Source organism: Nipponia nippon, unplaced genomic scaffold (genome assembly GCF_047370975.1).
Source record: "Nipponia nippon isolate SJK-2023a ecotype South Korea unplaced genomic scaffold, ASM4737097v1 scaffold_25, whole genome shotgun sequence".
Taxonomy (NCBI): domain Eukaryota; kingdom Metazoa; phylum Chordata; class Aves; order Pelecaniformes; family Threskiornithidae; genus Nipponia; species Nipponia nippon.
This window is the reverse complement of record NW_028262342.1, coordinates 7,116,156-7,142,759: the sequence shown is the minus strand read 5'-3', so window position 1 is coordinate 7,142,759 and position 26,604 is coordinate 7,116,156. Positions and strand designations below refer to the sequence as shown.

General features: G+C 44.2%; 1 protein-coding gene across 5 annotated transcripts in view; it reads left to right on the top strand.

Moving 5' to 3' along the window:
• NUDT3 (nudix hydrolase 3) overlaps positions 1-24,751 on the top strand; it is a 30,196-nt gene extending 5,445 nt beyond the window's left edge. For 2 of the 5 annotated variants that reach the window (XM_009465646.2, XM_087761713.1), the window contains 4 exons: positions 7,463-7,573; positions 15,518-15,562; positions 16,350-16,434; positions 17,437-24,751. In XM_009465646.2, coding sequence (XP_009463921.2) covers positions 7,463-7,573; positions 15,518-15,562; positions 16,350-16,434; positions 17,437-17,606 — 411 coding nt within the window. In that variant the 3' untranslated portion in view covers positions 17,607-24,751. The remainder of the gene's footprint in view (positions 1-7,462; positions 7,574-15,517; positions 15,563-16,349; positions 16,435-17,436) is intronic. The other 3 variants (XR_015705660.1, XR_015705659.1, XR_015705658.1) reach the window with 3 other exon arrangements.
• Positions 24,752-26,604: the final 1,853 nt, after the last annotated feature.

Genomic DNA, 26,604 nt, shown 5'->3' with positions numbered 1-26,604 from the left:
GTGCGCTCCACCCCGGGTTTGTTGAGAAGGACCCGGCAGCGGTGCCCGCTGCCTCTCCTCTGCATAACGCTTCTCTGAAAGCCCTTTCATCTCAGATCCACTCATCGCCTGGCCAGAGGCTGTAGCTGTTTTTCCTACCTTTCTCTCCTCGCTTGTGTGGTGTCCCCCTCCCCTTTGTTTGTTTTTTAACCTCATGATCGGTTCCCTGACTTGGTTCATCTCCGCACCCTTCAGGCAAGCCGCCGAAGCGTGGAGGCAGGTACGAGCAGCTGGGGGGTGTACCCAGCTGGGACTGCTGCCAAAGGACCTAATCTTTCCATGGATGGTCTCTCAAGGTCTGGAAAAACAACTCTTTCCCTTCTCAGTCAAAGGAAGATGATCATTTGCTTGGATGTTATCGTTATTTTTTTGAAATAAGGGAAATTATCCTGGTTTGCATACCTCTGTGATGGGGTTGCCCAGAAAAACTGGATAAAACAAAATCAAGAAACTCTCAATTCTACCTTATGAATAGTAAACATCCATGTGCAGATGCTGCGTGTAATATCCAGCAACTGGGAAGCAGGTACTCAGTTTCTTTCAACAGTAGTTCTTTTTTAGTCCGACTGAGAGACTGACTGCACAGACTGGTCAAGGATCTTTCAAATTTTGTGGACATTTATATCAGAATTTGTGTCTCTGGAGCTGTCTTTGTGGAGTGGATAATGGACAATAACTCCTTGTTCCCAGAAATGTCACGTTCACATGTGAAATTCAGAGGGATACAATTACCTACTGGGTAGATTTTTTTTTTTTTTTTTTAAGATGCTTAATGTGGTTTGAATGTTATTTTCATGTGTATTGACTTGGGTGGTTACTTTTTCTTGTGTAAATGACATATGTTGATGTTATGCGTAGAATTAACTACTTATATTTGAAAAGCTTCCCAAGAGTTTTCATGGCTGTAGGTTTTTGCATGCTTTATTTTATGAATAGGACTTGTTAATCAAAACAGTAAGTGTATACATATGCAAGTGCTGACATCCAGAGTCATTTGGTCTGTGTAAAAAGACCAAAATACTCCCTTCGTTTCTTTTTTTTTTTTTTTTCCTTAGAAAAAAAAAAAGGCCATTTAAAAGCTAGCATTTCTTCTGGAAAAAGTCTGCCTGGAGAGTTGTGTAAGTACCGAGTGGTCAACAAACTGGTTTTGACAGGCAGAAATAGGTTATCGGTTTTGGGGTCTTTTGCTGGGAGTGCCTCCTTATCAGCCCTTTTCTTCTGAAACAAGTGGCTGCTGGTTCAGGCATTTCAGCCGTTTTCTCTGTCCTGTCCCTGCTGTGAAAGGCATGTTGCAGATAATTTTTGTGGTTATCTAAAACATAATTTTGATGGAGGGAGAGGACTCCGGATTGTGTTCTTCTTCGGTAAGAGTAAGCAGTCACTCTAAAGTCACAAGAAAACTGTAGTAACGGTAATATGACCCTTGGTATTTTGACGCCAGAGTGGCAGTGCGGTATGTGATGATTTATTATTGTTACTCTAAGAAGTAGCCTAAAAACCAAGAGGATTTTCTTTATTTTTTCCTCTATGGTTATAGTACCATAGGTGCAATCCAAATGCTTGAAATGACTTGAACTTCTTCCAGTTCACCTTTTACTCCTCTTTCAAGACTGGTGCTTTGCTTTGTCAGGTTCTGCAGCGCAAATAATTTCCCTTTCTAGCTTTCTGTCATGAATTTCCTGCTTCCAGTTTCTAGGTACTGCTTTGTAGGTTAAATTGCATTACGCCACGGAGCAAGGTGCGGGTGTGTGTGCGAAAATGACACTTGTCTAAGGAAATGCACGCTGTTGAGGAAGAGTGAGGACATACTGTTATGGTCAGGAGAGGGTTTTTCTGTGGCTTGCTGTTGAGGTTGTGTGTATTCTTGTCTTAGCTAAAGACATTGTCATGTTTGAAGCTGGCTGTAGCCTTGCTGACCACAGGCTGTGCTTGTTACTACTATGTGCTAACTTCGTAACGTGCCCTGAATAGCAAGAGGGTGGGAGCAGCCTTGGCGTGCTTGTTTAGACCGTCCTGCGTTAGTAGTTAGGCAAAATGCATGTTTTGTTGTAGTGTAATCGAGGCCATGCTTCTGCCCGTTAAATTAGATGAATTTTTGCGTGTCTTTGCTAATTACAGTGTTTCTTTTCCCCTCCTGCTCTTCTTGAACTCCGTTTGTCGGCGTGCACTGTTCTTAGTGTTTGAAGGTGGTCTGATGTGGTCAAGTCAAGATCCCAGTTTTGTCAGATATAAAACCATGAAGTACAGTAACAATAATATATTGGGATTGTGAGAACATTTAACTTTGGGTAAAGCATAAAAGGTCTTTATTATGCTGGACACAGAACCACCAGCTACAATATCCTGCCTGGTCACAGGGCAAATCGGAGAGCCGCTAGCACAGCTAAGCTCCAAACTCCTGAATACAGAGACTCTTATTAAATTGAAACTTTCCAACAAAGACAGATTGTACAGGCGAAAATCATTGAAGTCAGCCATCTTCTCCACCAGTCTCACTACAGCGTGTTATGAGATGTTATTTTCTTGCAGTCTATGTTCTGATAAATAATGCTAAAGTGTGAAATAAGTTTAAATGTCGGGAGGTTTGTGCTTTAGTCGCTATGCAAAATACATTATTTTGTGGCTTAATATTGATAGAAAGCATGACAGAAAGTGCAGAGGCTGTTTCGGTAGCCAGCAGGTATAGATTGGCTTCTGGCAGCAGAATGCTGGCTGGGCCAAAACCCACATATTTAACATCTTGTCTGCTGTTTCTTATTAAGTCTGCCAGCTTGATTGTCCTTAGGCTGGCGCGTGTGGGTAGGACTGTCTTTTCCTGGAAGCCTGGAAGGTTCACAGCTCATTTTCTAATAACGTCGTAGCCTAGCTTCTAATAATGCTGTAGCCCTTTTCGTCTTTGCCGTAATGCTTCTGTGGAGCCTCTTTCTAGGAATCGTGGTCCTTCCAGTGTAGCTACTCTTGTTTTATTTATGGGTGATGGTGGTGGTTGTTTAAATCCACCATAGCATGAAAGAACTCGGGAATCCCTCAATCTTGGTTCTGTTAACTGAGAGTTAATTCTCTGCCTTGTTTTGGTTGCCTAGTTTTTGCTTTGCAGAGCACCATTATTTCGGGGGGGGGAACAAAACAACAAAAAACCCCGATGTGAATACAGCAGAATTGTTTTAAGGTCAGCATTGTGTATCAGGGACTCCCAGACTTATCCTGGTGACAAACTCTTTTCCCACGGAGCTCCTAGCTCCGCGTGTGGCGGTCCGGGCAGCCTTAGATGTCTCGTTTCCCGCCTCCTCCGGGGGAAAGTTGGTAGGCTGCTCTAGATTTGTTTGGGTTTTTTTGTTTGTTTGATTGCATGCTGCTTTGAAGGTTGCTCACCATGAGGGCTACAATCTAGCACTGTTGAGGAGCCCCTGCTGTAGACTTCAAACTTTGCTTATTTTCCTAACCTTTCTCTTATTTCATTGATTGTGTGTGAGAGCTACTTCAGGGCTGCCTTGTGCATTGCCAAAGAGGCTTGTGTTGCTCATTTCCCTGCTTTGAAATGACATAATTGTCTTTCAAATCCTGGAAAACAACTTGGCCATGTGACGCGATACCTGCAAATGCTTTTCCAAAAAGACTGCAGGACTTGGCTCCAAAATCTGCCCCCAAAATCTGTAGTAGGCCAAGAGTCTCAGTAGCCATCTTAAACACAGCTGCCTGGCAAGAATAAAATGGAAATGTCAACCTTCCTTAAAAAAATAAAATAGATAAGTCATTTTTGGTATATTTTTGACTGTTTTGGTTAAAATATGTTCTTTAGTATATATTCAAATTAATGTTTTTATGTAATAAAGAATTTAATGAACAAAAATTTAGGTGTCGAGGACATAGGAGCTGCTAAGCGGTCCTTTAAACAAACAACCCGTACTCTTTATTTTATAGAATTCAGTTGTATTGGAAAATGTTTGGTGTAATTGAGCAATTGAATAACATTTTTTGTCATGTTATGTTGTAAAACGAAGGCATAGTTGCCATTCTCTGTCTTGGCTTTTTGGTGTAAGTTAGCCTTATGCCATATCACGTGTTTGTTCTGAAACTTAAAAAATAACTCTGACCTCGTTATGGCAGAAATACAAACGATCACATCCCTCTTCTGCAACCTGTTCTGCTGGGGTCTTCGCTTCCCCAGGTGTTTTATGTTCACCCATCCAGCTGTCGGGGGAGAAGGGTTGTGCTGGGGAATGTATTTCTTCGCTTGGAAACAGCATTCGGGCTGTTCTGCCCAAGTATTAATGGTTTTTAGAGAAGGGTTGTTTTCAGCGGATCTCATTTTACTGGCCTTGGAGCAGTTGGTAAAGTACTTGAGTGATGTTGCCTTGTGAAAATATGGATTTGGATTATAATGACCTTTTTACTCGGTCCCTTTGAATGGGTTGCATGTATTGGGACACAGGACTTTTTTAGATGTGTGGTTTTTTAAAACACGGCAGTGTCTCACCCTCGTTTTGAACTAGGCCCCTTTGTCTTGGGAGAGCTCATTGGTAGCAATATCCTGTTTAAAGTTGTTCTAAAAGAATGACCTTGTAGGGCATGTTTCCTGCTCTCTCTTGATGGGATTTCCTTTTTATTAAACAGGAAATAGTCCGATTGCACAGAAGTGTGAGAATGACAGGTTTTTCCTTCCCAGCAAGGGTTGTTCATGTTAATTCTATTCAGAAAACTTTCAACGGCCAGAGCAGCTGAAGTTAATTTACTTTGCCTAAAACTGTTGTTTACACCTAAAAGTTCCTACTAGTGTGTTGCTAAAGCATTGTCTAGGTCTGAGCAGTCCAGCAGGCTTTCCTGTAGAAGTCTTTGTGCAGGGATTTTCTTAGCAGATGCTTTTTCTCACAAGTGGAAGGTGCCAGGAGTTCAGTGGCATGAAGTGTGCTGTGGCGAGTTTCAAAGATCTGTTTCTGCAGCTTTTTTTAATCTTTTTTTTTTTTTTTTTTTCTTTTCTTTGAGCTGGGACTCTGAACTGAAATCGGAAACGACAAAGATGATGCTTCGTTACCTGGCAAGAAAACGTATACTTGAAATGTCTGTTACTTTTCTTTTAACTTTGTCCTCCGAATCACCTGCTGACCTCAAGTTAGGAATTTCAGTCCAAGCTCTTCTATGCACAGTACCGGTAACAAGTCAGGACGAAGTAGAAGTCCTGTAACGTAATAGGAAGAGGTACCGGGATAAGAGGCACGGGCCAGGGGAGCGCGTTGTGCGCAGAGCCTGCAGTGGCCAAATACTGGCAAACCAGAGGTGGCTGCTGGTGACGGCTTTGCGGTCCCAGCCCATGGTACCTGGTGGCTGTCCTGAGCCTCCAAGGCTCAGAGGATGAATGAAGTTTACGTTCCCTATTTAGGCATGGCTTGCTGATCGTGTTTTGTATGGATTGGATGTTTGGGGGAGAGGTGTTCTGTCTTCTGACGAAGGCCAAACACCGCGGGATGTGACTGTAATGTAGATGCTGTTCCATTGCAGCCTAAGCCAGAAGACAGCTAAGGTAGTCAGCGTCTCCGTTAGGAAACTGCAGAATTAAGGTAGCCCATTCAGCTTAATTCATTTCTAGTATGCATTGAAATTGCCTTAATTCAATAGACAGATTGGGGAGTGCTCAGGGATTTCAGTGGGGTTGTTTGACAAACGGTGTTGCTTCATGCGTTGCAGGATCGAGGTGCGGGTCCTGTCTGAGGCAGAAGAGGAGACTTTGAGACGTTATCGTTGGTGGGATCCACAGAGAGCTGCTGATTAGAGGAGTGCTGACACTTGAGAACACCAGGTTTAGTTCCAGACTTAGGAAAGGTTAGACCAGCAGTTGCCAGAATGGTTGTTGTGAACCCTCTTCAGTTTCTGCCTCAAGCTTTGCTGTTGCTGGCTTTGAGAACCGTGGCTTGGACTCCCGCAATGGATCCTCGCCTCCTCGCCTGGCGTGTTCCAGTCTGGTGGCCCCGCTCTTTTCCCTGCGCTGAGCAGGCGTGGTCCGGGTGGCCCTGGAAAACAAAAAATTGCTTTGCAAGGTGGTGGGTTGGCAGACGAGAATTTTCAAAAGATAAAAGAACTGGGAAACCCTGAAAATCTTACACTTGTTTTTGTTTCAGAAGTTTAATTTTGAATTCTGTAGGTAGGTTTCCTCTTGATAATTAGTGCAAATCTTTTAATATCCTACTGGTAAATCAACATTTACACAGTAAAGCCTGGGATTTTAGTGTCTCGCATAGCTTAACTTTGAAATGTCTGATTGAAACTGTTACAGCTGGCCTGTAACCTAATTGGACTGGTACGGTGGAAAGTTTCTGGAGCAAGTCGCTTTGGCTCTGAGCTTTGTGCCAGTGAAATGATGAAGTATAGCATGATGACTCCAATGAACAAGCTTTGTTTAGAGAGCTGAAAGACAGCATTAGTTTTGTTTTTAGTTTCCATCTCTGCTCATGGATGTATTGCAAGTAGATTTAATAAGCACAGTGTTTCGGTACTCTTTGGGAAAATTTTTAGCCAATTGAGATTGTTAGTTAGCTTTTTTGTTTCCAGAAGGTGACAAAACAAAAACTGAACTTGTACGGAACAGAATTACACTGGAATAAAATGTGTTTCAAGAAAAACTGCTACAAAGCATGCTTATGAAAAATTACTCCTGTGAAAACAGCTGAACGTGGTTGAACTGTTTTCCTCATTCAAAAAAGTCTGTCCTTCTATGCAGCCTTTTCCTGGGGTTGTTAAGCGGTTTAATGTAGGCTTATATTTTGCTTGTGTCTCATTGAACCACCTCATCTAAACCAAGAGTAACCAGGTGCTGGCTCCAGAGCTGAACTCTTTGGTGGCTGCTGCATGGGAAGAGGCAGGCAGGGAAGTTGAAAGTCTTTGTTAAAACAATTTCACATAAATATTTCAGTGGACAGTCACCCAACTTGTGTGTCATTAGTTTAACTGCAGAGGCAGACAAGGCCGAAGGTACCAATAAAGTTAAATCAAGCTGCTTCTGCAAAGGGTGAAGGTGCTGAGGAGCTTCTGTGCCGTGTTATGTTGTTGCATGACAGGACTGCGTAGTGACTTTGAGTACAGCAGTGAACTCTTACAGTACAAGTATTGTGACGCTGTATCAAATAGCAAATCGTTGTTTTGGTATGCAGAGGCATAATTTATTCCGCGACACGTCAAAGCAGTGAGAAGGTAATGGCTGAAGTAATTTGGAGCGTTGGAGTGCCTTGGTGTCACTGATAATGTAGTTTGCACAGCTGTCTGGAAGGGACTAAGGAAATTGTCTTGGAAGAAGCGGAGTATTGTCAAGGACTTGTGCTGGGTTGGTCATGTTTGGAGGTGTGAGGGATGCAAAGACAACTTCTCTTCAGCTGGGCTCTGAAAAGGAGCATTGCCTTGAGTTTATACATCAGCTGCTCTCTGCTCTCCGCAGGTGCTGCTGGTGAGCAGTAGTCGTCATCCGGATCGATGGATTGTCCCTGGGGGTGGCATGGAGCCCGAGGAGGAGCCCAACGTGGCCGCTGTGCGAGAAGTCTGTGAAGAGGTGAGTGTTTGACGAGAACGGGAGCTCCTGGAGCTTCACTGCTGATTCTTAGCCAAGGCTCTGGGAATTTGTTTCTATCACTCTTGCTTGTTTTCCTTAAGGTGAAGAGGAATATAGGGTCACTGGTGATACCCACATCGTACATGGGAGGGAAACCAGAGTCCTAAGTAAAGATAGCGTAGGAATGTAATTAAGGCTTTCGGTCAGAATGAACTTTTCCTCACCTGATACCTTTAACTGAAAATAGATAAAATTAAGCTATAGTTATTTCAATACATACGATGATATTCTCCGTTTTGTTTTCTCTGTATGAAGAACAGTTTCTTTAGAGAACTTCAAAAACCAGCTGTGCTTTTGTGGAGCTATCTAATACTTGGGTAGAAATAAGACTTTGTGAGCTACTGAAGACTAGGGACCTCAGTGTGTTTTGGTCTGATACGTATTTTGCTTTTTATGTGAATAAGAGAAATTGATCGTAAGAGTTATAAGCAACAATTCCTAATGTGTTCATGTTTTTGTTTTTTACTTGAAGCCATTTCAGAAAGAAGATCAAACAGCAGATCAAACACAGACTGATGATCTGTATGGAGAAGGCATATTTTTCTCTTAAAGCTGGAAGAATGATTTTATTCTTCATAAGGAATTTAAAGACAGTAAATGGCAGTTGACTACATTGTATGTAAAACTTGTCTTTGAATTCGCTTCTGAATATTATCAAATTGGAGAGATGCTTGGATTCAGAAACGATTAAGTGATTATATATGGATGACCAAGTAGGTTCACAGTTATATAAGGCAGGATTAAAAATGCTTTCAAGAGGGTGATAAATCTTTGTGCTGCAGAACAGAACTCAAGAGCTAATTGATGGGACTTGGGAGGAAGCTTCTCCAGTAGTTGCTTTTATTTAATTGTCTGGTATATGAAGGTTTTTCTCTGAAGTATTTGGAAGTGCCTGCTGCTGTCTAACAAAATGCTGAATATTTGGGCCTCTGGGCTAATCTGATGTGGCAGTTCTCGAGTTGTGTGTTTCTCTTTGGATGTTTTTATAATCTAGCAGTTTATCAAAAAGATATGAAAGACCACACAGTCAAAGTTTATTTTTTTTAAATGTCTTTAGGCCCCTCTAGTACTGGGGATTGCTGCTTGCAAATTTTGTTTTCAGCTTGTAACACAGCTCCTGCTTTTTTAGTAACTCGGCAGTCTTTCAAACACACTACAAGCCAAAGTGAATTTAACCAGAACAATAGAAATATTTTTAGCTGCAGACTCCTGCTTTACAACCCAATCATTATTAATAATTATTTGATACAGAAGTCAAGAGTTCGTTCAGGAGATGCATGGCTTCACCTTTCAAATCCTTAAAATAAATCTGTATCGACCCTCCCTTCCTTGGGCAGCGCAGCGCCTTGGAAGAGTCGCTCTCTTTCCATGACAGCTCGGTGGCTGAAAGGACGCCTTGGCATGGGCTCAGTCTGCAGTGAAGAAACTGGTTTGGGCTGGCTGAGATAATCCCCTCTCGCTCAGCTGGTGTTCCCTCGCTCACGTGGACCGGTGCCGAATGAGAATGTAATTCAAACTGTGGCAGCCTGGCAGGGTTGAGTCATTCCCAGCGAAGCACCTATCTGCTTGAATGCCGCTCGACAAACAGTAAACATCAAGAGCTCCAAAAGCGGCAGGATTACCCCAGCGGCTAACCTCCACGACACCTGGTAGTGTGATGTGAATGCAGGGTGGGAATCTGAAGTGGAGCTATCAGATGCTCTTACGATAAAGGCTTTCCTGAAAGCCGTCTGCAGAAGAGCAGCCTTTCGTGTGTATAAAATTACTTGAGCGCTTCTGCAGCTAACGGTGAGGCTAGCTGACACGGGTGGAAAACACAGACGAGCTTTTAGGTGTGCAAGGCCTTCCTCAGATAGGTTTGTGTTCCAGTACACTGCTTATGATCCGCACACAAAATTATAATGTACATCAACTGTCTTAAGCTCAGCAAGCTGTTTACTGTAAAATGTTGCTGGAGAACGTGCGTGCGGGAGGGGAGTGTTTGTTATATTACAGCTGTAACGCTGTAAAGGACTTGTGCACCCATTTTTCCAGCCTGGGCTATTGATTTGGCAGAGGAGGTGTTTTAGGAGACTGCTGGGCAACCGGCGGGTGTGCTAGCTGGTAATCCTCGTTCATCCTTTCATGTGAATCTAGACTTTTTCAGGTAGGTTGTAGCTGACGCTGATTTCTGAGTAGGTTTGGTGTCTTTGCTCCTCTCCTGGGACAGGCATGTCTGTCACTCGCAAGGAAACGAGGGGTTCGCTGAGCAGGTAGAGCCTGCTGCTTGTCTTGGGAGAGGGAGAATGCAGTTTCCTCCGTGTCAATGACACAAAGTAATTTTTATCCTAAAAGAAGGTGGTTTGCATGCTGGTCAAAGTTATGGAAGAAATTTGTGGACTTTCTTTCACTGACTTTGGTATGCTTTTTCCGTTTTAATAAGAGACACTTGGAACAGCTGGAAGGACTCATTACCCCTTCAGTTGCTTGTGGTCTTTGAAGATGACAATAGGCTGGTTTTTCTCAATTCATTCTTTTTTGCATGGTATGCATTTTCTTTTAAAAATATGCTTCCCTAAACTAAAATTTTTAACTGCTGCATTCACTGTTTTAATTTTACCCTCTGTGTGTTTGAGTTTATCCATGTTATTGCTGGAGTAATTGTCATATAAAGAAATCTGACTTTTCCCTCTTTCTGATTTTCAAAATTTTAGAAGACTGTTCTGAAAAATGAAATGTTGATTCTGAGTGAAGCCTGTGATCCCTCTGTCCCAGTTTGAGTTAGAAGTCCTTGTCCTAGTTTGAGATAGTCCTTATCTATATTAATCTGCACCAGCGGAAGTATTAAAGTAGACAGGTACCAACACTTGTCATGCTTGCTGTTGTCTGCGTAAAATTTGAAGTGACTTGAGTTCTTGGGCATTGTGTTTAGGCAAAGTGGCGGTAGACAAGCATGCTAGTTCTGAATGTGAGCAGCCTTTTCAAAATAAAACCCACTTATTTCTGACAGACTGTTGAAAAATTATGTAGTCGGTCTTACACAGCTGTAAACTCCAGGTACGTTCTAAGGTTCACCTTCCAGAAAAATGGTGTGCCCTTTTAAAGCAGTCATTAGCGCCAATGTAGTATATTTTTTGCTTCTTCATTCTTGGATTTTTTTGCTGTTGCATTTTCTCCCCAAAATTAATTTTGTGTGAGGAATAAGGGTTTTTTTATGAGTGTGAGCAACTGGTGAAGAACATGTTTTAGAAATAGATGCCTTAAATTAAACTTATTACAGAGTGACTTTGAAAAAAGCCTCCACACTCATCTGTTAAAGCCAAAGGCATTTCGTTTTGCACTTATAGCATCTTTCACATCCTGACCTTTAAATACTTAGCAAATGTCAAGTTCTGTAAAATTATAGGAGTGTTAGTCGTGCTTTCTTCATGGGAATCAAAAGCCAGATAAGTAGCGCTTGATCTGTGATCAAACAGGCAATTGATGCCAATATCAAAAATAGTCCATCGTGGTAGTACTTTGATCTCGTTGCTAGACCCCACTTTTTTTTTCTCCCTCTTAAACATGCTTTATAAATAATCCTCTGTTTTGTGTATTTTGTTAGTGATTTAGAATACGAATATTGATATCTTTCAGTGCTAAAATAGGCAGGCTTTTTTTTTTTTTAAATATTGCAAGGACCATGGATGAATGACTGAGATGATGGCGTTGAACTCTTCCTAGATTTAGTAATATTCAGTGCAAATAGCGGACCAAGTTCACTACTGACTGTTACCTTGTGCACTCAAACTTCATAAAAATGAGTGCAATGTCTTAAAGTTCTTCACTCTCTCACGGTATTTCGTTTCTGTTTCACAAATGTAAAAGCATATATGGGTTGTAATGCAGCGAAGAATTAGATGAATAAGTGTAGCCCTCTCTGAGACGCAGTAGAGACAGCAAGGAGGTTTGCCTAGCAGGTCTATAATTGGTGTCTTCAGAACTTGTCTAAGCTAGCCTTCTTTATGGGTGTGATTTGCTACCTTCAGTACTGCAAGTATTAGAGCAAAGATTTGGGTGTTTTACCACAGTCCTCTTGCCCAGCAGTAATCTGTAGTAGATGCAGGCTTTGAGCCTAATAGAGCAAAGTAAAATAGCTGAAATTCCAACCCACATTTTCCTTAGCTCAGATGGAAGGAAATAAAAGCTGTCCCTAGGAACAGATGGCGTTGCTGCAGGCTGCTTTTTGCATCTGACCCGAACTTATTTTCAGCTTTGAAACCTGAACCTGCTGTTCTTGGATGTCTTCAGTAATTTTTCTTTATTAAAACAACTTGTTCCATGAGCAGCAGAACTAGTAAAGCTTCATTTCCTCCAGGTTTTTGTGCCTTGTCCTGAAGGCCCAGCCCACCCCTCTGGGCGCGCAGCAGCGGTTTGAAGTTCGTGCTGTTGCTGTGACACTGATGCGCTCTCGCCAGATCTGTCTTTTGCTCCAGTGAGGGCTACCTCGGACATTGGGAGCTCATTTGGATCTGCAGAGCAGTGAAAAAGAAGCTCATTTTGCAAGCTCTGTCTTTCCTCTTTTATAGCTGAGCGTGCCTCTTCCTGGGGAATACTGTCATTTGATTGATTTGCTTTATTTTCACACCTGCAGATGGAAGAGTTGGTGCTGGTGCTCTCTTGCCCCTTGTCGATAGGTTTGATAGCGTCCTCCCTGGATGTGCGTGTGCTGCGAGGATTGCAGCAGGGGCTCCGTGCGCAGCACTTCCAATGCTGGGGGGGGAACGCGTGCCCGAGTGACCCGTGCTGCCTCTGCCAGGCGCTTGCTGTTGTGGGCCGTGAGGGCGGAGGATTCTCAATCCATTTACTACCGAGGAGAAAATTCCTGAGTCATCTGGTGCAAATTAAGATTCAGATCCAGCTTCAATCCTGGATGAGCCTGTGACCTTGCTTTTAACTTTCCAAGAAAATGCTCGTTGTCCTGCAGTGGCGATGAATCAGGAAGGTGCTGAGCGCTTGGCCCATAGGAGAGCAAGAGGTGTGGAGCTTGCCCGAACAGGAGCCTGGCAGTTTTGTTGCTCGTTATCTAGCTTGCTTTGTTAGTGATAACAGCTATAGATTGTTTTCTCGGATGTCTTGGGCAACTTTTATGTTGGAAACTTGTGTGAGACTGTGAATTCCACTTCCACGGTTGTTTTTTTCATTAAACAAAATACATGATTGTATAGAGACTGTGACTTTCCTATTTGTGTGTGAATTAAGTGCTTTATCAAAAATAGGTGTATAACAGTCCAATTGGTCTCTGTTAGATGTCCTATATGTTGTCTTTAAAATCCTCTATACCAGTAAAATAGGAGGAGAGAGTCGTTGGTCTCCAGGATGTAATGGTTGATGTGCTTTGCAGTCTTTGGTAAGGGCTGTCTGTATAAAATCAGCCCAATATTGGCTTGAATCAAACCATTAATTTATGTCACCATTTACCACTACATGTGGTAAATTCATATGTGAAGAAAACCTTAGCACTTTTTTGAGTTGTCTAATGATAATTCAGCATGGTTTTCCTACAGTGCGTGTTTGTCTTGCCATCACTTTTTCTGCCTTTTTGGGTGAGTAAGACTAGGCAGAATGGAGAAGGATGGTGTTCGTTTGCAGGCAGAGCGTTATTTCCATCGCCTCTCTGTCTAACCAGCACAGAAGGAAGGGCTCCTCACCTGCCTGTAGTGCTTCAAGCACAGTTTTAGAGCTGGGGATAAACTGCTTGGGAGGCTGGTTGTGCAGGATTCATGCTTAGTTTCCAGGCTGGCTAGTTGCCTGGAGATAAATTTGTTTCTAGTCAGGCTTGGGAGTTCGCTAGACCGTCACAACCTCATCCCTGGCTTTTGATTCAGTGCCTCTGCAGGTAAGTAAGGAGAGTAGAAATTCAGTAGCCTGCTCCAGGAATGAGTGAAGAAAATTGGCTTAAGACAGTTATTTACCCGAGACATTTGATTACACTTCACCTTTTAATATATTTACGTATGTATGTATGTTGTGAAGGTGGAAGCCTCGTGTTCCTCTCTGGGTTATTGCTGGCTGATTGATATGGTTGCTTATCTAAGAAAAAAAAGCTCACCGGTCGAGGCTGCTGAAGGAGTTCTTTGAATGAAATGCATTTGAAGTATTTGCCTTCCAGTTCACTTCTGAGAGAGATTAGCCCAGGTTAGCAGCAGCAGTTTTGCAGATGAGGTAAAATCACTCATCCGCAAAGGTCAGAACCAGTTATCTGTCCTAGCCACGCTGGCGTGCGCATACACGCGTACGTTGACCTTCATGGAATTGCTATTTGACTCCAGAAATAGCCTCGTGGTTAATAGCCAGTGGTCCACCTACGGGCTGAGCAGAGTGTCAGAAATACTGATGAGACAATAAATTTTGCATCCAAAACCAACATAAAAGATTCAGTTGAAAAGCCCCTTCCTAGAAGTAGAGGTCAGGGAGCATGTTACAGAAAGAATTATAGATTTCCGTGAATGCTTGTGGCAGGGAGAGCGACAAATCCTTTTCTCTTGGGCAGTTCTGCCATCAGCTGTTGTTAGAAGCAATAGTGAGGGGTGCTCTGACTGTATTGTTTGGTATCAGTGTGTGTTCACTTAGTAGGCTGGGAACTTAACCAGTAACATCTTTTAATTAATAAAAGTTCTTCCTTTCTAAAAGCATGTAGGCAGTACAGCAACTGGTTAGTAGCTGAACAAGTGGGAAACGGTGTATCTCAGCTGCTCAGGGCAGAGAGTTTGTCTTACTAAATGTTTAGCTGCCCTCACCCAAACATCATCTTTTTTAAACAAACAAACAAACTGACATAATCAGATCTATATATCTTGTCTGCAGGAGCAGAGGCACTATTTTCCTGAACTGTTCAGGATGTGATCCAGCTGCCAGAGACGGCAGCTGAATTTACCTTCCAGACGTGGCTGGGTTGTATGCCAGGCTGCGAGTGTTGTTTCAGGCCAATTAAGTCATGGAGCAAAATCTCATCTTGTTTGTAGCACTTGAGTTCCAACCATTTACAGTCGTAAAAAGAAGGGAATGTAAATTACTGGGGAAAAGGGGGGGGGGGGGTCGGGGGCGGGAGAGCGGGATGGCATTTTGGATTCGTGTGTGATGCAAGCCCCAGAGAGCAGAGGTGAGAAACAGCACTTGGAGAAAGTGACTGAGCCACGGCGGTGAGTGGATGTATAACCAGTGACAGCAAATGAGGTGAACTGGGTACGTCCTCAGTAGTATTCAAATAGAAGACAAAACCGTTGCTTAGATCTTCTCTTGATTTGTGTCTGTGCTTGATTCAAAAGTCTTCTTTCAATGCGTATCTGCATTTTGTGTTATATCAGAAATAGTCTTGCTCCTGTTGCGGAGGCCATGTTACAACATTGGAAGTATTTTATGTTTATATTAGCTTGCTTCAGATTTATGTAGGACACCCCTGAAATATCTGGTAGCTGTCATGTTCCTTTGATGGTGTAAGCGGATGCCTTATACATACTTTAAAGTTAGTTTCTTAAACTATAATTTTAAAGAGGTAAAACTGCTAAACCCCAAAGCAAATTTTATCCATGCTTAGACTCTAATAACCTTTAGAGGAGATTCTGGTCATTCAGGGTATATTGATATGCAATTAGTAACTCATCAAATAATTCTTTTTCCTCCAGATTGAATCAAAAATGATTTGAATATAGAAAAAGAAGAAAAAAATCCTGGGAATGCATGCATGGTTAGAGCTCGTGATACATCTGTGTCATTTTTTTCTTGTGACCATGTTGTTTTCAGATTAACAGAATTTTACAACATTTGCTTCCTGTTCTAAAGGAACTGCTCCTGCACAACAAATAAGGAAATATGTACTGACCTGTTGTTAAAGCTTGTTTTTTTTTCTCTTTGAACTTTTCATAGGCTGGAGTGAAAGGGACGTTAGGAAGATTAGTGGGAATTTTTGAGGTAAGTTTCAGACATTGAGGCTGTGAAATTTTGATGCAAAAATTGTCTTGGAGTAAAAATCACTTACTAGTTTGTTGTGAAGCAAACTAGGTAACCTGTTTGAAGTAAAACTTAAAACTCCCTGTTTAAATAAAAATGCATGCTGATCCTTTCAGTGATGTTGGTCATCTGCAAATTTCCACTTCAGTTGAAGTCATGAGTGATAAGCCAGTGTAACAGAGAATATTCTCGGTGCTTTCATACCTTTCTTGCTGTCAAAAAATGCCACCCACCAGCTGGGGAGCAGTGGCTCTCCTTTGTTCTTCGGCGCCTGCCATCACCCGTTGCCAAACTGGCCCCTGCAACGCGGTGAAGTGTTTGTGCTCCTATTAGGAGTGTGGTAACCCCTGATGAGTAGTCAGATGCACAGTCAACAGGTACCAGGCACGGCTCTTTTTACAGTTGCTTTTTCACTATTTCAGAGTTGTGTGAAATAGATAAAAATCTTTCTCGTGGTGGTTTTTTTTCCCAGCTGAGGAACTGATTTATAAGCGTATCCATCCACCAAATACTGCCTTACAGATTGGGAGCTAGACTTTTTGGCTGCAATCCCTGTTAATACTTTCAGACCTCTCATTTAAAACACAACAATTTTTAATAGCTAAGAACGAGCTATAATGTGAGGGAAATGGCACTTAAGGTACCGCAGTATCATAGCAAGGCAGCATGCAACTTGTAGTTGCCATGTGCCTGCCTGTCTTTTCTCCCTCAGTTGCTTTGTCGTTATTCTGTTCCCTTTGCCTTCTAGAACCGGGACAGGAAACACAGGACATATGTTTACGTACTTATCGTCACAGAAGTGTTGGAGGACTGGGAGGACTCTGTCAATATTGGTAAGCTCTTTGTGCTTGCTAGCGTTAACTGGTTTGATGCAGACAAAACTCGTCAGCTTAGCATCCCTCTGGGAGCTGGAATCCTTGTGAGAGTGGTCGAGAAAAGTTGCAGTGGTGTGTCCTTTGGTTGCTTGGGAAAAAAAAATTGTGGTCAAATGGATGCTTTTGTAACCTCTGTGGCCCAAGAGAAGTTCATTCAGCTGTACAGCTGCCTCTACAGCAATTTGGTATTTAATTCTTGCACTTCAAGATACTATGCAAAGAGCACGAAGAACTGTCCTTTCTAAGACAAGAATAAAATATATCTGGGCAGCATGGATTAATCATTACCCATTCTCTTTTGAAATCTTTGCATTTAAACTGGATTCCCAAATGAAAATGAGCCTGTTGTTCTGCATGAATGAGGTTTGTCAATAGCACTGTAACACCCGCAATTTATAGAATCATAGAATCATTTAGGTTGATAAAGACCTTTAAGATCATGGAGTCCAACCGTAAACCTGACTTTCCTCAGGCTGTGTACGGAAGAGGTTTTATGGAAAGAGTAAGAAATGAGTGCTGTCCACTAAAACTGAGGTTCACTTCCAAATTGATGGAAATTGGGTGGTGATTGGTGTGTGTCTTTGTGGATTGTCTTCAAATGAGTATCTGACTTGGAATAGAAATTGCAGAAATAGCAAAATAAATGTGTGTGGGTTTTTTTAAATTGGGAAATGCAAGACCGGTTTGATTGGCGACTGGGTGTACTGCCCTAAACAGACATTTGTCATGGGGACAGAGGAGCCTTTGATGTGGTGTTTGGAGTAGGTAGCCCTCGAGATCGGAGAACACTGAGAGAAAATTTCCCAGTGCCTTTTGAACTGATGCTTTGCTACACAGTGAAATTATTCTTGTAGCATTAGTGCATGTGATAATGATTGAAAGCTAATCAACAGCAAAATGTAAGCCTAGAAAGGATAACATCATTTTGTTGCATCTACTGATTTTTCTTTCTGCCCCCAGGAAGGAAAAGGGAATGGTTTAAGATAGAAGATGCCATAAAAGTTCTGCAGTATCATAAACCAGTGCAGGCCTCGTATTTTGAAACCTTGAGGCAAGGTTGTTTGGCAAACAACGGCACTCCTGTCATGACCACGACGTACTCTGAGAGCTCCATGTCTGACATCAGATGACTGAAGACGTCCCCATGAGAGAAATTTTGAAAAATAGACTGAAACATGGATTTCCCTCCCCCCTCCCCTTTTTCACATGCCTCCTCTATCAAACAAGGCATGGGCAGCAGCCTGTGGCAGAGCAAGTGTTAAGAGTGCTGCAATTTAGTGCAAGGTGGGATTTTTTTTTGTTGGCTTTTTTTGCTTTTTTTGGATATGTATTTTGTAAAATACATTTTGTGCATGAAGTGCCCCTTTCCCGTTACACCGCTTCCATGGCCTGGCGAGCGAGGCTGCCAGTTTCGCCTCTGCCTTGTGTTCTGAAGTGTCCCGTTTGTCTCATCCCAGCCATAGCCACTTTTTTTTTTTTTTTTTTTTAATTAAAAGACTTCAAATGTGAGATCAGCTCTTTAAGTCTTAGTCTGTACTGTAAGGTGCTGTTCAGACCTGTGTGGTGGTCACTTTCAGCGCATATGTATAAACTTTTTTAGATGGAGAATCTAACATTTTAATTTTGCGGGAATTTTTTTAATCCTGGTCTGCTTCTGAAAAGAAGGGGTCATAATTAATCTGTTTGCCTTTTGTTCTGTTTTTTAAAAAATACACGTTCTGTGACAGTGCTAGTGGCTGGGCCAGTTTACTCCCCATTCAGTATCTCCTGATTTAGTGCAGTGACACTTAAGTTGAGGGCAGAGTTTTGATCACCTGCAGACATCCCTGCTGCTCCGTTGCTTCTCCTACAGCTTCCGCCAATGTTTCTGCACTTACATCAAAATGAAACAAAAAGGAGTCGGTCTTTTAACACTTGGCCAAAATAAATAGCCTCAGAAACGCTACGATAGAAACTGAATTTCATTGTCTGTGGTAGGAATCAGGGATTCAAAGTGGGTCAAAGTCTGACAAACTGGAGCGTCAATCACCAATGCTGTTCTGCTGATCCTGCTGCGTTCTGCTGATGTCTCTTCTTGTCCACATGCCTTATACCGTGCTGAACTGGATACTTGTAATTTGTGCTAAAGCATCGGATTGTACTTACTGAGTGTTACTGCACAAACCCTCGGTTGGATAACCATCTGTGTCCCTGAAAAGAAGTCCTGGGGGGAAAATTCAGGTGTTCGATCTCTTGTCCTGTGGCTCTGCAGCACTTACAGTTGCACCATGGAGCATGCTCAAAATGTTTAAACTCTCCCTCTGTGAAAGGTACAGCTGACTCCTGAGCAGAATTGCTAGTGGGAGAAGTACACCGTTTAGTAGGATAGTTCCCCTGCTGCATTGGCACACTTCACATTTTTTTGTTGTTTTTATTGATGTAAGTTTCATGCTGTCTTGATTTGCCAACAGTGTTGTCTAGTTGGGAAATAAAATGGGAAGGGTTGGGGCTGGGGGTGGGTTGGGACAGGTACAAGTTTTGGGAGGGGCATTAATTAATCCCTGGCTTGGGACAAGAAGTAGTTGCTGAGTTCAGTAACTTCTCCTTTGTCAGATCATAGCCAAGATGTGAAATTAAATCTGCAGTACTCTTTTTTTTTTTTTGCTCCTTTTTTTCTCTCCTTTTTTTTTTCCTCCTCTTTATTTAACAAGAAAATATTATAATAAATACTCACTGTTCCAGAGTTTTCTCTCTTCCCGAGAAGCACTTGCAATATGAAAATCTGATAGAAATATCCATGGAGCCTGGGACAAGGGGGAATGGTATCCTTGCTGGTTTGGCAAGAAGCTGTTCATTTTAAGATCCTGTTCTGTTCCTTTACTTGTTCTCCTTGCTTTCATCAGTGTGGAGTAGCAAGGCCAAAAGCAGTGCCAGTGATCGCTAACATGAAAAACCACGCATAAGAAAAAGCTGAGAGGCATTATTCAAGAAGTAGCTTGAAACCGAGCATCTGGAATTGAGCCTAAATTACACCAGTTCAGTTCACTTCAACTTAGAGATGAATGTACAATACTTTCTTACGCTGTGCTGATCGGCCTGAACCAAACTCTCAAAAGGGCTTGAATATTGTATCTGGAAGCATACAAGAAATTCAGACAGTCCGAGCCGTGAGTGGCACCTAACACAGCCATCTACTGCCTTCAATTGAGTTTTTGTCTTTACTGTACAGATTAGTATGTTGAAAATGCTTTGCAACAAAACAGCTGGTACTCCTGAAAGAGTAACTGCAGTTTTAATATCAACAGCATGCACACTTCTGTTTTTAAACTAAAAAATGTTTTTACAGGGCGGTTAAACTGACAATTTAGGGTAGAATGTTGTTAATGACTTGCTAATGGCTTATTTGTTTGGGTCAGAAAAATAAATTGTGCCAAGAAAGTATTTTAACGTAGCATGAATTGATGCTGTTAACACAGTAACATCGAGTGGCTGATATTATGCCTTCTTAACTGGAAGTGGCTCCTGGGGTAGAAATAGCCTTTATTCAACAGATGCGGATTTCAACGCAGGCCTTAGTCCTGTGCTACCCGAATCTCTCCCTGCACCACACGAATTCCCGTCTTCCTCAGCATCTGAGGTTCTTCTCTAGTAACTGGTGTAGCTGCGTGCCCTAGCAGTTTAAGCGACTTTGCCCAAAATGGTGTTAAATTGGTTTGGGACCGACAATCAAGCTACCTTTATTAGTGACAAGAGAGTCGTTCTGAGGACGGTGCGCACCCTGGGTTTCGCAGTACAGACTGGTGCCTGCTTGTTGATGAAACTGCTTGGGGCTGCTGTCATGACCCGCTGCTAAAAACCCTGTAGGATTAGACTCGGACTTCCAGCATTGCTAAAACTGGTGCTATAATGAGCTAGTGTTGGAGATTCTTACCTCAAACGATGTAGTGTCTAGCCTGACCCCTTACATCGAGCGTTATGGTGTGTCTCAGCTTCCCGTTGAAGAATAATGTCCTTAGTTTGGCTTTCAACACAGCTTTGATCTTGCTTGGCACTGGTGTATTCGTAGGTAAAACGGAGGAATACCAATGCTTCATTTAGACCTCCTGCCAGTTTGCAGCAGATCTGCCAGGTCCCCCTCGAGTCGCAGGTTTGAGATGCTGCTCCCGGTTTGGGATCGGCGCCGGGCACGCTGGCGATGCGTAGCCTCCAGCTCGCAGGGGCTACTGTTAATTACTGTTTGGCACCCCTGAACCCTGGGGTCTCATGAAAAACTTCCCGTGTCCTCTGCAACTTCTTAGGGGCAATTTCGCTAATAAGATTGCTTTTTCACTGCTGCTTTTCATATGTGTATTCATGGTATATACAAGGAGGCCTCTCTTGATACAGCAAGAAGCGAGTCTGCCTGCAGTGAGGAAGAGGGGGGAATTATTGGCCCTTGAAATACTTGAGAGTGGATTTCCCTGTGCAGCTGAGTGTCACCTCGGGGTTGCAAGATGAGTGATGAAGTAAGAGGAGGAGGGAGACGCGCTGCTCTGAGCAGCTCCCGCTCTTCAGCATTCACCCGCTTCCTCTGGTATCGTCCAAAATTAGCAATCCTCGTATAGCGGAGTTGCGTCCTGCCATCTGGATTTTTAAACGTGTTTGAGACCTTAATGGGAGAAGGGAAGTGCATTCAGCACTTAGGCACCACCGCTTAGTATGATTATCTTTTAAACCTCCAAATACTTACAAAAATCTGGAGCTCTGTCGCTGGGAGCGTTTGACAGACCTGCCTGGATTACTGCTGCGGCAGGGCAGTGTTAGCTGGCGGTTTAAGCCGATGCTGGGCAGTGAGTGTACTGGCATTTGTTGACTCCAGCATGGGAGCGGGAGAAAAAGGAAGACTCCCCTGGGGCACCGGTGTCCAGCGGCTGCTGCTTGATTCTTCCCGCAGGATTTGTCAGATCCCGTACCTTTCCGATGATCTTAACTGATGCCTGAAACTCAAGAGGCAGGTGGACGTCCCTCTGCAGAAGCGTGCCAAGTGTAATTCAGTTTAGTGGAGCTGAAATCGTACGTATCGAGCTCTGGGAAGTCTCTCGAATAAGGTTTTGGTATGGTGGAACAGGGATTTCGATGCATTGGTTAATGTCAGCTTAGAAATCGTGTGCGGTAGAAAATGTACAGCAGCTTTGGCTTGAAGTGGTTACTGTAAGATGGTTTTGGGGTTTCAAATTGGACTTTGCTCACGCTGAGGCTCTTCATAGGCACATCTCAAAAGGAAGAACCTTTCTTTTCGGTTAAAAGTAACAGGTATCATTTCCTACTTGGTGAAGCTTTCCCGCAGTATTTGGTCGGTGTGCCCAGCTGTGCGAGGCTGCGCCGTGACCCTGCTGGGCCCGGGAGGTGATGCTTTTCCTGGGAGATGCCTGGGGAAGAGCGAAAGGAGGGTTTTTTTCCATTCTCCCTGAAATCTGGCATTCAGTGCTGTTGAAGTACTTCTAGTCGCTTCACACAGATGGCTTGGTTTCTTCACAAAGATGGATTGTTTAATTCTAGACAATAGTTGATTGGCGATAGAGGAGCTCGGTGGTGTTACAACGCCAGGGGAGGCTCGTACCTCCTTTGTGTCTGGGCAGCGTTGCTGCTGCTTACCAGCGCTGGCCCAGCTCAGCGCTCGCAGGCAGGCAGAGCCGCTCTGGCAGAGCGCAGCAGAGCCTTGCTCAGAACTGCCGTGACTGCTTAGAAGTACGGGTGTTCAGCATTTGCCCCTCCAGATGTGTCATTTGGCAAAGCATTCCTTTGAGTTAATGCCTACTTTGCAAACTAAAAAAGAGTTTTTTTTTTTTTTTCCCCCAAATGGAAAACGCATTAGACTTTGAACTGTAAAAACTCTTCAGGACCGAGGCAGTGACAGCTGGGAGGGTGCAGGACGTGGTGGCGGTCTTTCTCACTGGCTGCTGTGCCACGAGCACTGGATAGGGGAAGTAGTACTTGCTCATGATTCTGAACTCTCAGAACAAGGCCTGTAGCCCCTGAGCGGCTTTACAGCTGGACTGCCTTGAGATGAATCTGTCAAAGAGGGGGTATGGGGTTCAGCTGCTCAGTACGTGTGGGGCAGTTGCATCGCCTGGAAAAGATAATTCAGAAGTTGCTGATGGTCAGCTCACTCGTTCGTGGTTAATCCTGTTGAACAGAGCTGAAGTGGTAGACTGGTATTACTGGTAAACTCCATTAGCCAGTAACTGTAATTAAAACCGAATAGAAGGGGATAAAAATATGGGCTTTAATGGAGGGGTGCTTCGTGATGAGTTTTTTTAAGCTGCTGCGTGGATCGGATGGGGAGAGTGTATCTTAAAGGCTTCTTAAAGCCTTGCGATTTCTTACCCCATGCCCTGCTCATGTTCAGTACGGTAAGGTGCAAGAATACCCAGGAGTGGCTGTTGGTTCTTGATTGTAAACCCGCTGTGATTTAACTGAGCTCTTCTGTGTACGTCACACTATAAGAAACTGTTAGATTCGCAGGTAAAGGGAGCCCAGCCAGGGCTTTCCTCAGATAACACCTCTTGCCTTGCTCTGCCCTGGGAAGGTGGCACGGACAGGTGGACGCATGTGCTCTCTCTCTCCATCTTTTCAAAATACATCCTTTGGGATTCGTTTCCTTTTTCTTCCATTCTGGGGACGTGGTCCCTTCTTAGGTTGGTCTGGCCCCAGCTTCGCGAGGCGGTGCCTTCTCTTGCGAAATGAACCCGCTGCTGGGGGCAGGAGGCCGGGGCTGCCGCCAGCCAGCCTGCGGCGCTCGCCGGGGCAGCGGCTGCCTCCCCATCCCCGCAGCTATTGAGGGGCCGGCAGATGTGGTGCTCAGGGACACGGGTTAGGGGTGGGCTTGGCCGCGCTGGGTTAGCGGTTGGACATGATGATCTTAAAGGTCTTTTCCAACCGAAACGATTCCATGATGCTGTGGTCTCCTCTGATGATGGCCTGCAGCAGGGGAAGGTAAGAGCTCTGGCTGGGGCTGGAAAGGAGCTGCAATTTAAGCGTTCACAGCAGCTTTTCCACTTGGCAGATGGACGTTGTGTGCGTTTCCCGGATTTCTGTTGAGCAAGAGGGCAGTTTAATTCAGCGTGATCTTGAATGTGCCTTAAAGCAAACTCTATAAACTGAAAAATTAAAAGGGATCGGAATCTGCTAGTGTTGCTTTTTCCCTCATGCAGACCCACATTCAGTGGGTAAAAATGTGGGTAGGGAATGTGAGGAATCTTCTGTTCCCTTCCCAGATCTACCCCGGACTTTGGGCCTCTGCCTCAGCTTTTCCATGCAGAAAATGTGTTCACCATTTTGCAATGTGCTGGTTGCTCCCAAAGAGCAAAGTATTTGCCACTGCACAGATCAAATGTTTGCCTCTCCCAATTATAACAGCTTTAGATTTTCTTCCTTGTTCTCAGAAACGCTGTTTTACCCCAAATGGAGGTGTTTGTGCTTTTCAGAGCGCCAGATGCAATGTTTGTACCTGCGCAAAGCATCCAGTGAAAGGAAACGTGGGCGATCTGGGAGCTTTGTGAAAGATGGGTTTGAATATTTAACTTTCCCAGAGTGGAAGCTGCGGCTGGTGCCGATTCTCGGGAGAGGATCAAAATCTGTCGGTTTCTGTAGCCAAACTTGCACCAAGAAATGAAGTTGTTGCAGACGCTTGTTGGCGTGAAGAGCTCTTACCTTACAAAGATACTCAGCGATGCTGGATACTTCACCGACGGCTCTGGTTCTGCTTCTGACTGCCTGGGTTTTCCCTCCTGGCCCTGTTCTGCCTGCTCAGTGAGACAGCGGCATCGAGCGGCTGCGTCACAGCCTGGGGATGCAGGTGGCCTTGCTGCTGGTGCGCTCTCTCCTCGGGTCTCCGTGTTAGAGACTGTAACATACATATATAAATATATACGTTCCTCACGTTTCTCAGTGTTAGAATGAATTTAATGCGGTTAGAGAGGACTCTCGGCGTCCGTGGTGGAAGGTGGTGTGTAGATACGTGTAGTGTTTTACTGGGTATAGTGTCTGTACATAATGGAGAGGTGTAGAGGGGTGAAGAAGAACACTTAACTGGATTGAAGATGTATTTAGGAGACTTATAAAACCGCGTTTTGGTGCTAGTTGATAGGGTTTTTTCTTTCTATTTTTTTTGTGGGAAAGTGAGAATTTTGCAGTTATACTTGAGAAATTGGCTCTAGAATTGCCTCAGATTAATCCTGGGAGGTCCAAGAGTGTTTGCTGAACTTCCTGTATGTCCTGTTTTCTATTTATTAAATCAGAAGATCTGGAACAATCACTTTGCATTTTCTGATCCGTCTTTTCATGAACCCTCTGTACCTGAGGCTCGCTGGCAGCACGCCCGAGCTGGGAGAGCAGGATCGCCGGCCGGTCGCGGCGTCTGCCTGGTGGTGGGACAGGCAGCCGGGTCCATCGCCCTGCCAGCAGCAGGAGCTGGATGTCCGTGGGTGTGAGCACATCTGCCTTAGGCTTTTCCAGTCCTTACCAAACCGAGATACCTCCAAGATCAAAGCTGCGGGGCTTTGACCATCTCGTCTGTTCGTGTCTGAGCTGGTGCCATTCGAACTCGCCTTCACAACCGCGGACAAGGCTTTGATACCGATCCGGGCACCGACCTCTCCCGCTTGGCAGCACCAGCACGAGCAGGCCCTGTGGGAAAGGGGTTTTAAACCTTGCCGACACTTTTCCGAGGCATTCAAGTGTCCAGGCCTGGGGTGGGGGGACGATGGCAGCAGCGGAGCGTGGCAAGCAATCTCCCGGGGTTTCCCGCTCCTGGTGGTGCCGGCTGGGACGTCTCGGGAGGCTCCGGTGCTGCGCCCCGCGTTCACGTGGAAGCGTAGTGAGTTTGGAGGGGGAAGAACTAGTGTAGAGAACAAACTTGCTAATTTATTAGAATTAAAAGAAGCCTGAGATTTTCAATGAATCGTAAGTTAAATACTCAATTCTCCGTGAATTCTAGATGGTTTTGGACTTGGAATTCCCATAATCTGTTTTGCTTTATTTTTCTGGCTGCAGACTTCTGTTCTTCACTCCAGTGCTTTGTGTTTCTAATCTTCTGGTAAAGTTAACATGTGGTTTTTTAATGATACATTAAGTTGAAATGGTTTGCAAAAACACTTTACAACTGCAAGGGCACTTTGGAAATCTAGCATTTCAGCTGATGCTTTGACTTGGACTTGTTCTTACTTACGACACCTTTGTTCAAAGTCAAATGCATTCAGTAGAAAACACGTTTTGTTTTCTTTGAGGCTCAGATCTCGGTTCGAGCCTATGAATAACGCAGGTGCTCTCTTGCTCCCGCTCAGTCCTGGCTGGCAGGTGTAGTGGTGCGCACCTACACAAAGTTGATCTTTTCATCCATAGTGTTCCCAGAAAGACCGGAGGGCTCGCTCTCTGCCCCGCGCTCGGCTCTGGTATGGTTACAAACCCCGGCCCTCTTCTGCAGCGACTCTGGCTGTGTTTTGAGCCAGATGTGGAGACGGTGGAAGCTGCGCTGGTGCACGGCAGCCGGCAGCCTGGTTCCTTTCTCAAGGTGTGTCCTCTGTTTGAGTTGTGTGCAAGGGGAGGTCATCACTGTCTTTAGGAGATTAAAAAAATTAAAAAAAAAAAATTCGCGGATGCAAGTTTGACAAGAGCGTAGGCTGTAATCTAGTGCCAACCAATAAACACGCCAGTATTTCACAGACAGCTCTGCTTGCTGCGTGGTCTCTCTTCTTCCCGGCGCTGTTACCCACGTACGTGAACTTGAGGATTGGGCAATAACGTGTCAGTGGAGGAGAAAGCCCTCCCTGACGTGGCTTGGTACATTCGCAGTCTGGAAAAGAAAATTTGGAGGGATGTCACCAACAGCCTGATGTTGAGATGGGCTTGTCTGAGTGGGGAGGGCACCCTGCCATAGATCCGGGGTGAAATTTAAGGCATGGCGCGGTCTCATTCAGGTGTTTCTGGTCCTGAGCAAGAGCCTTGTGGAGCAGAAGTGATCCTGACTCCGAAGCTGCTCACACCTATTCCACAAAGTCCTCACCGAGAGCCCTTCACCTGGAAATAGCCCCTTGCTGTGGGAGAGGCTGGGTGCCACCAGCACCCGCTGTGAGCCACGGTGACTGCCTTGGGCAGAGCGCACTGCGGATC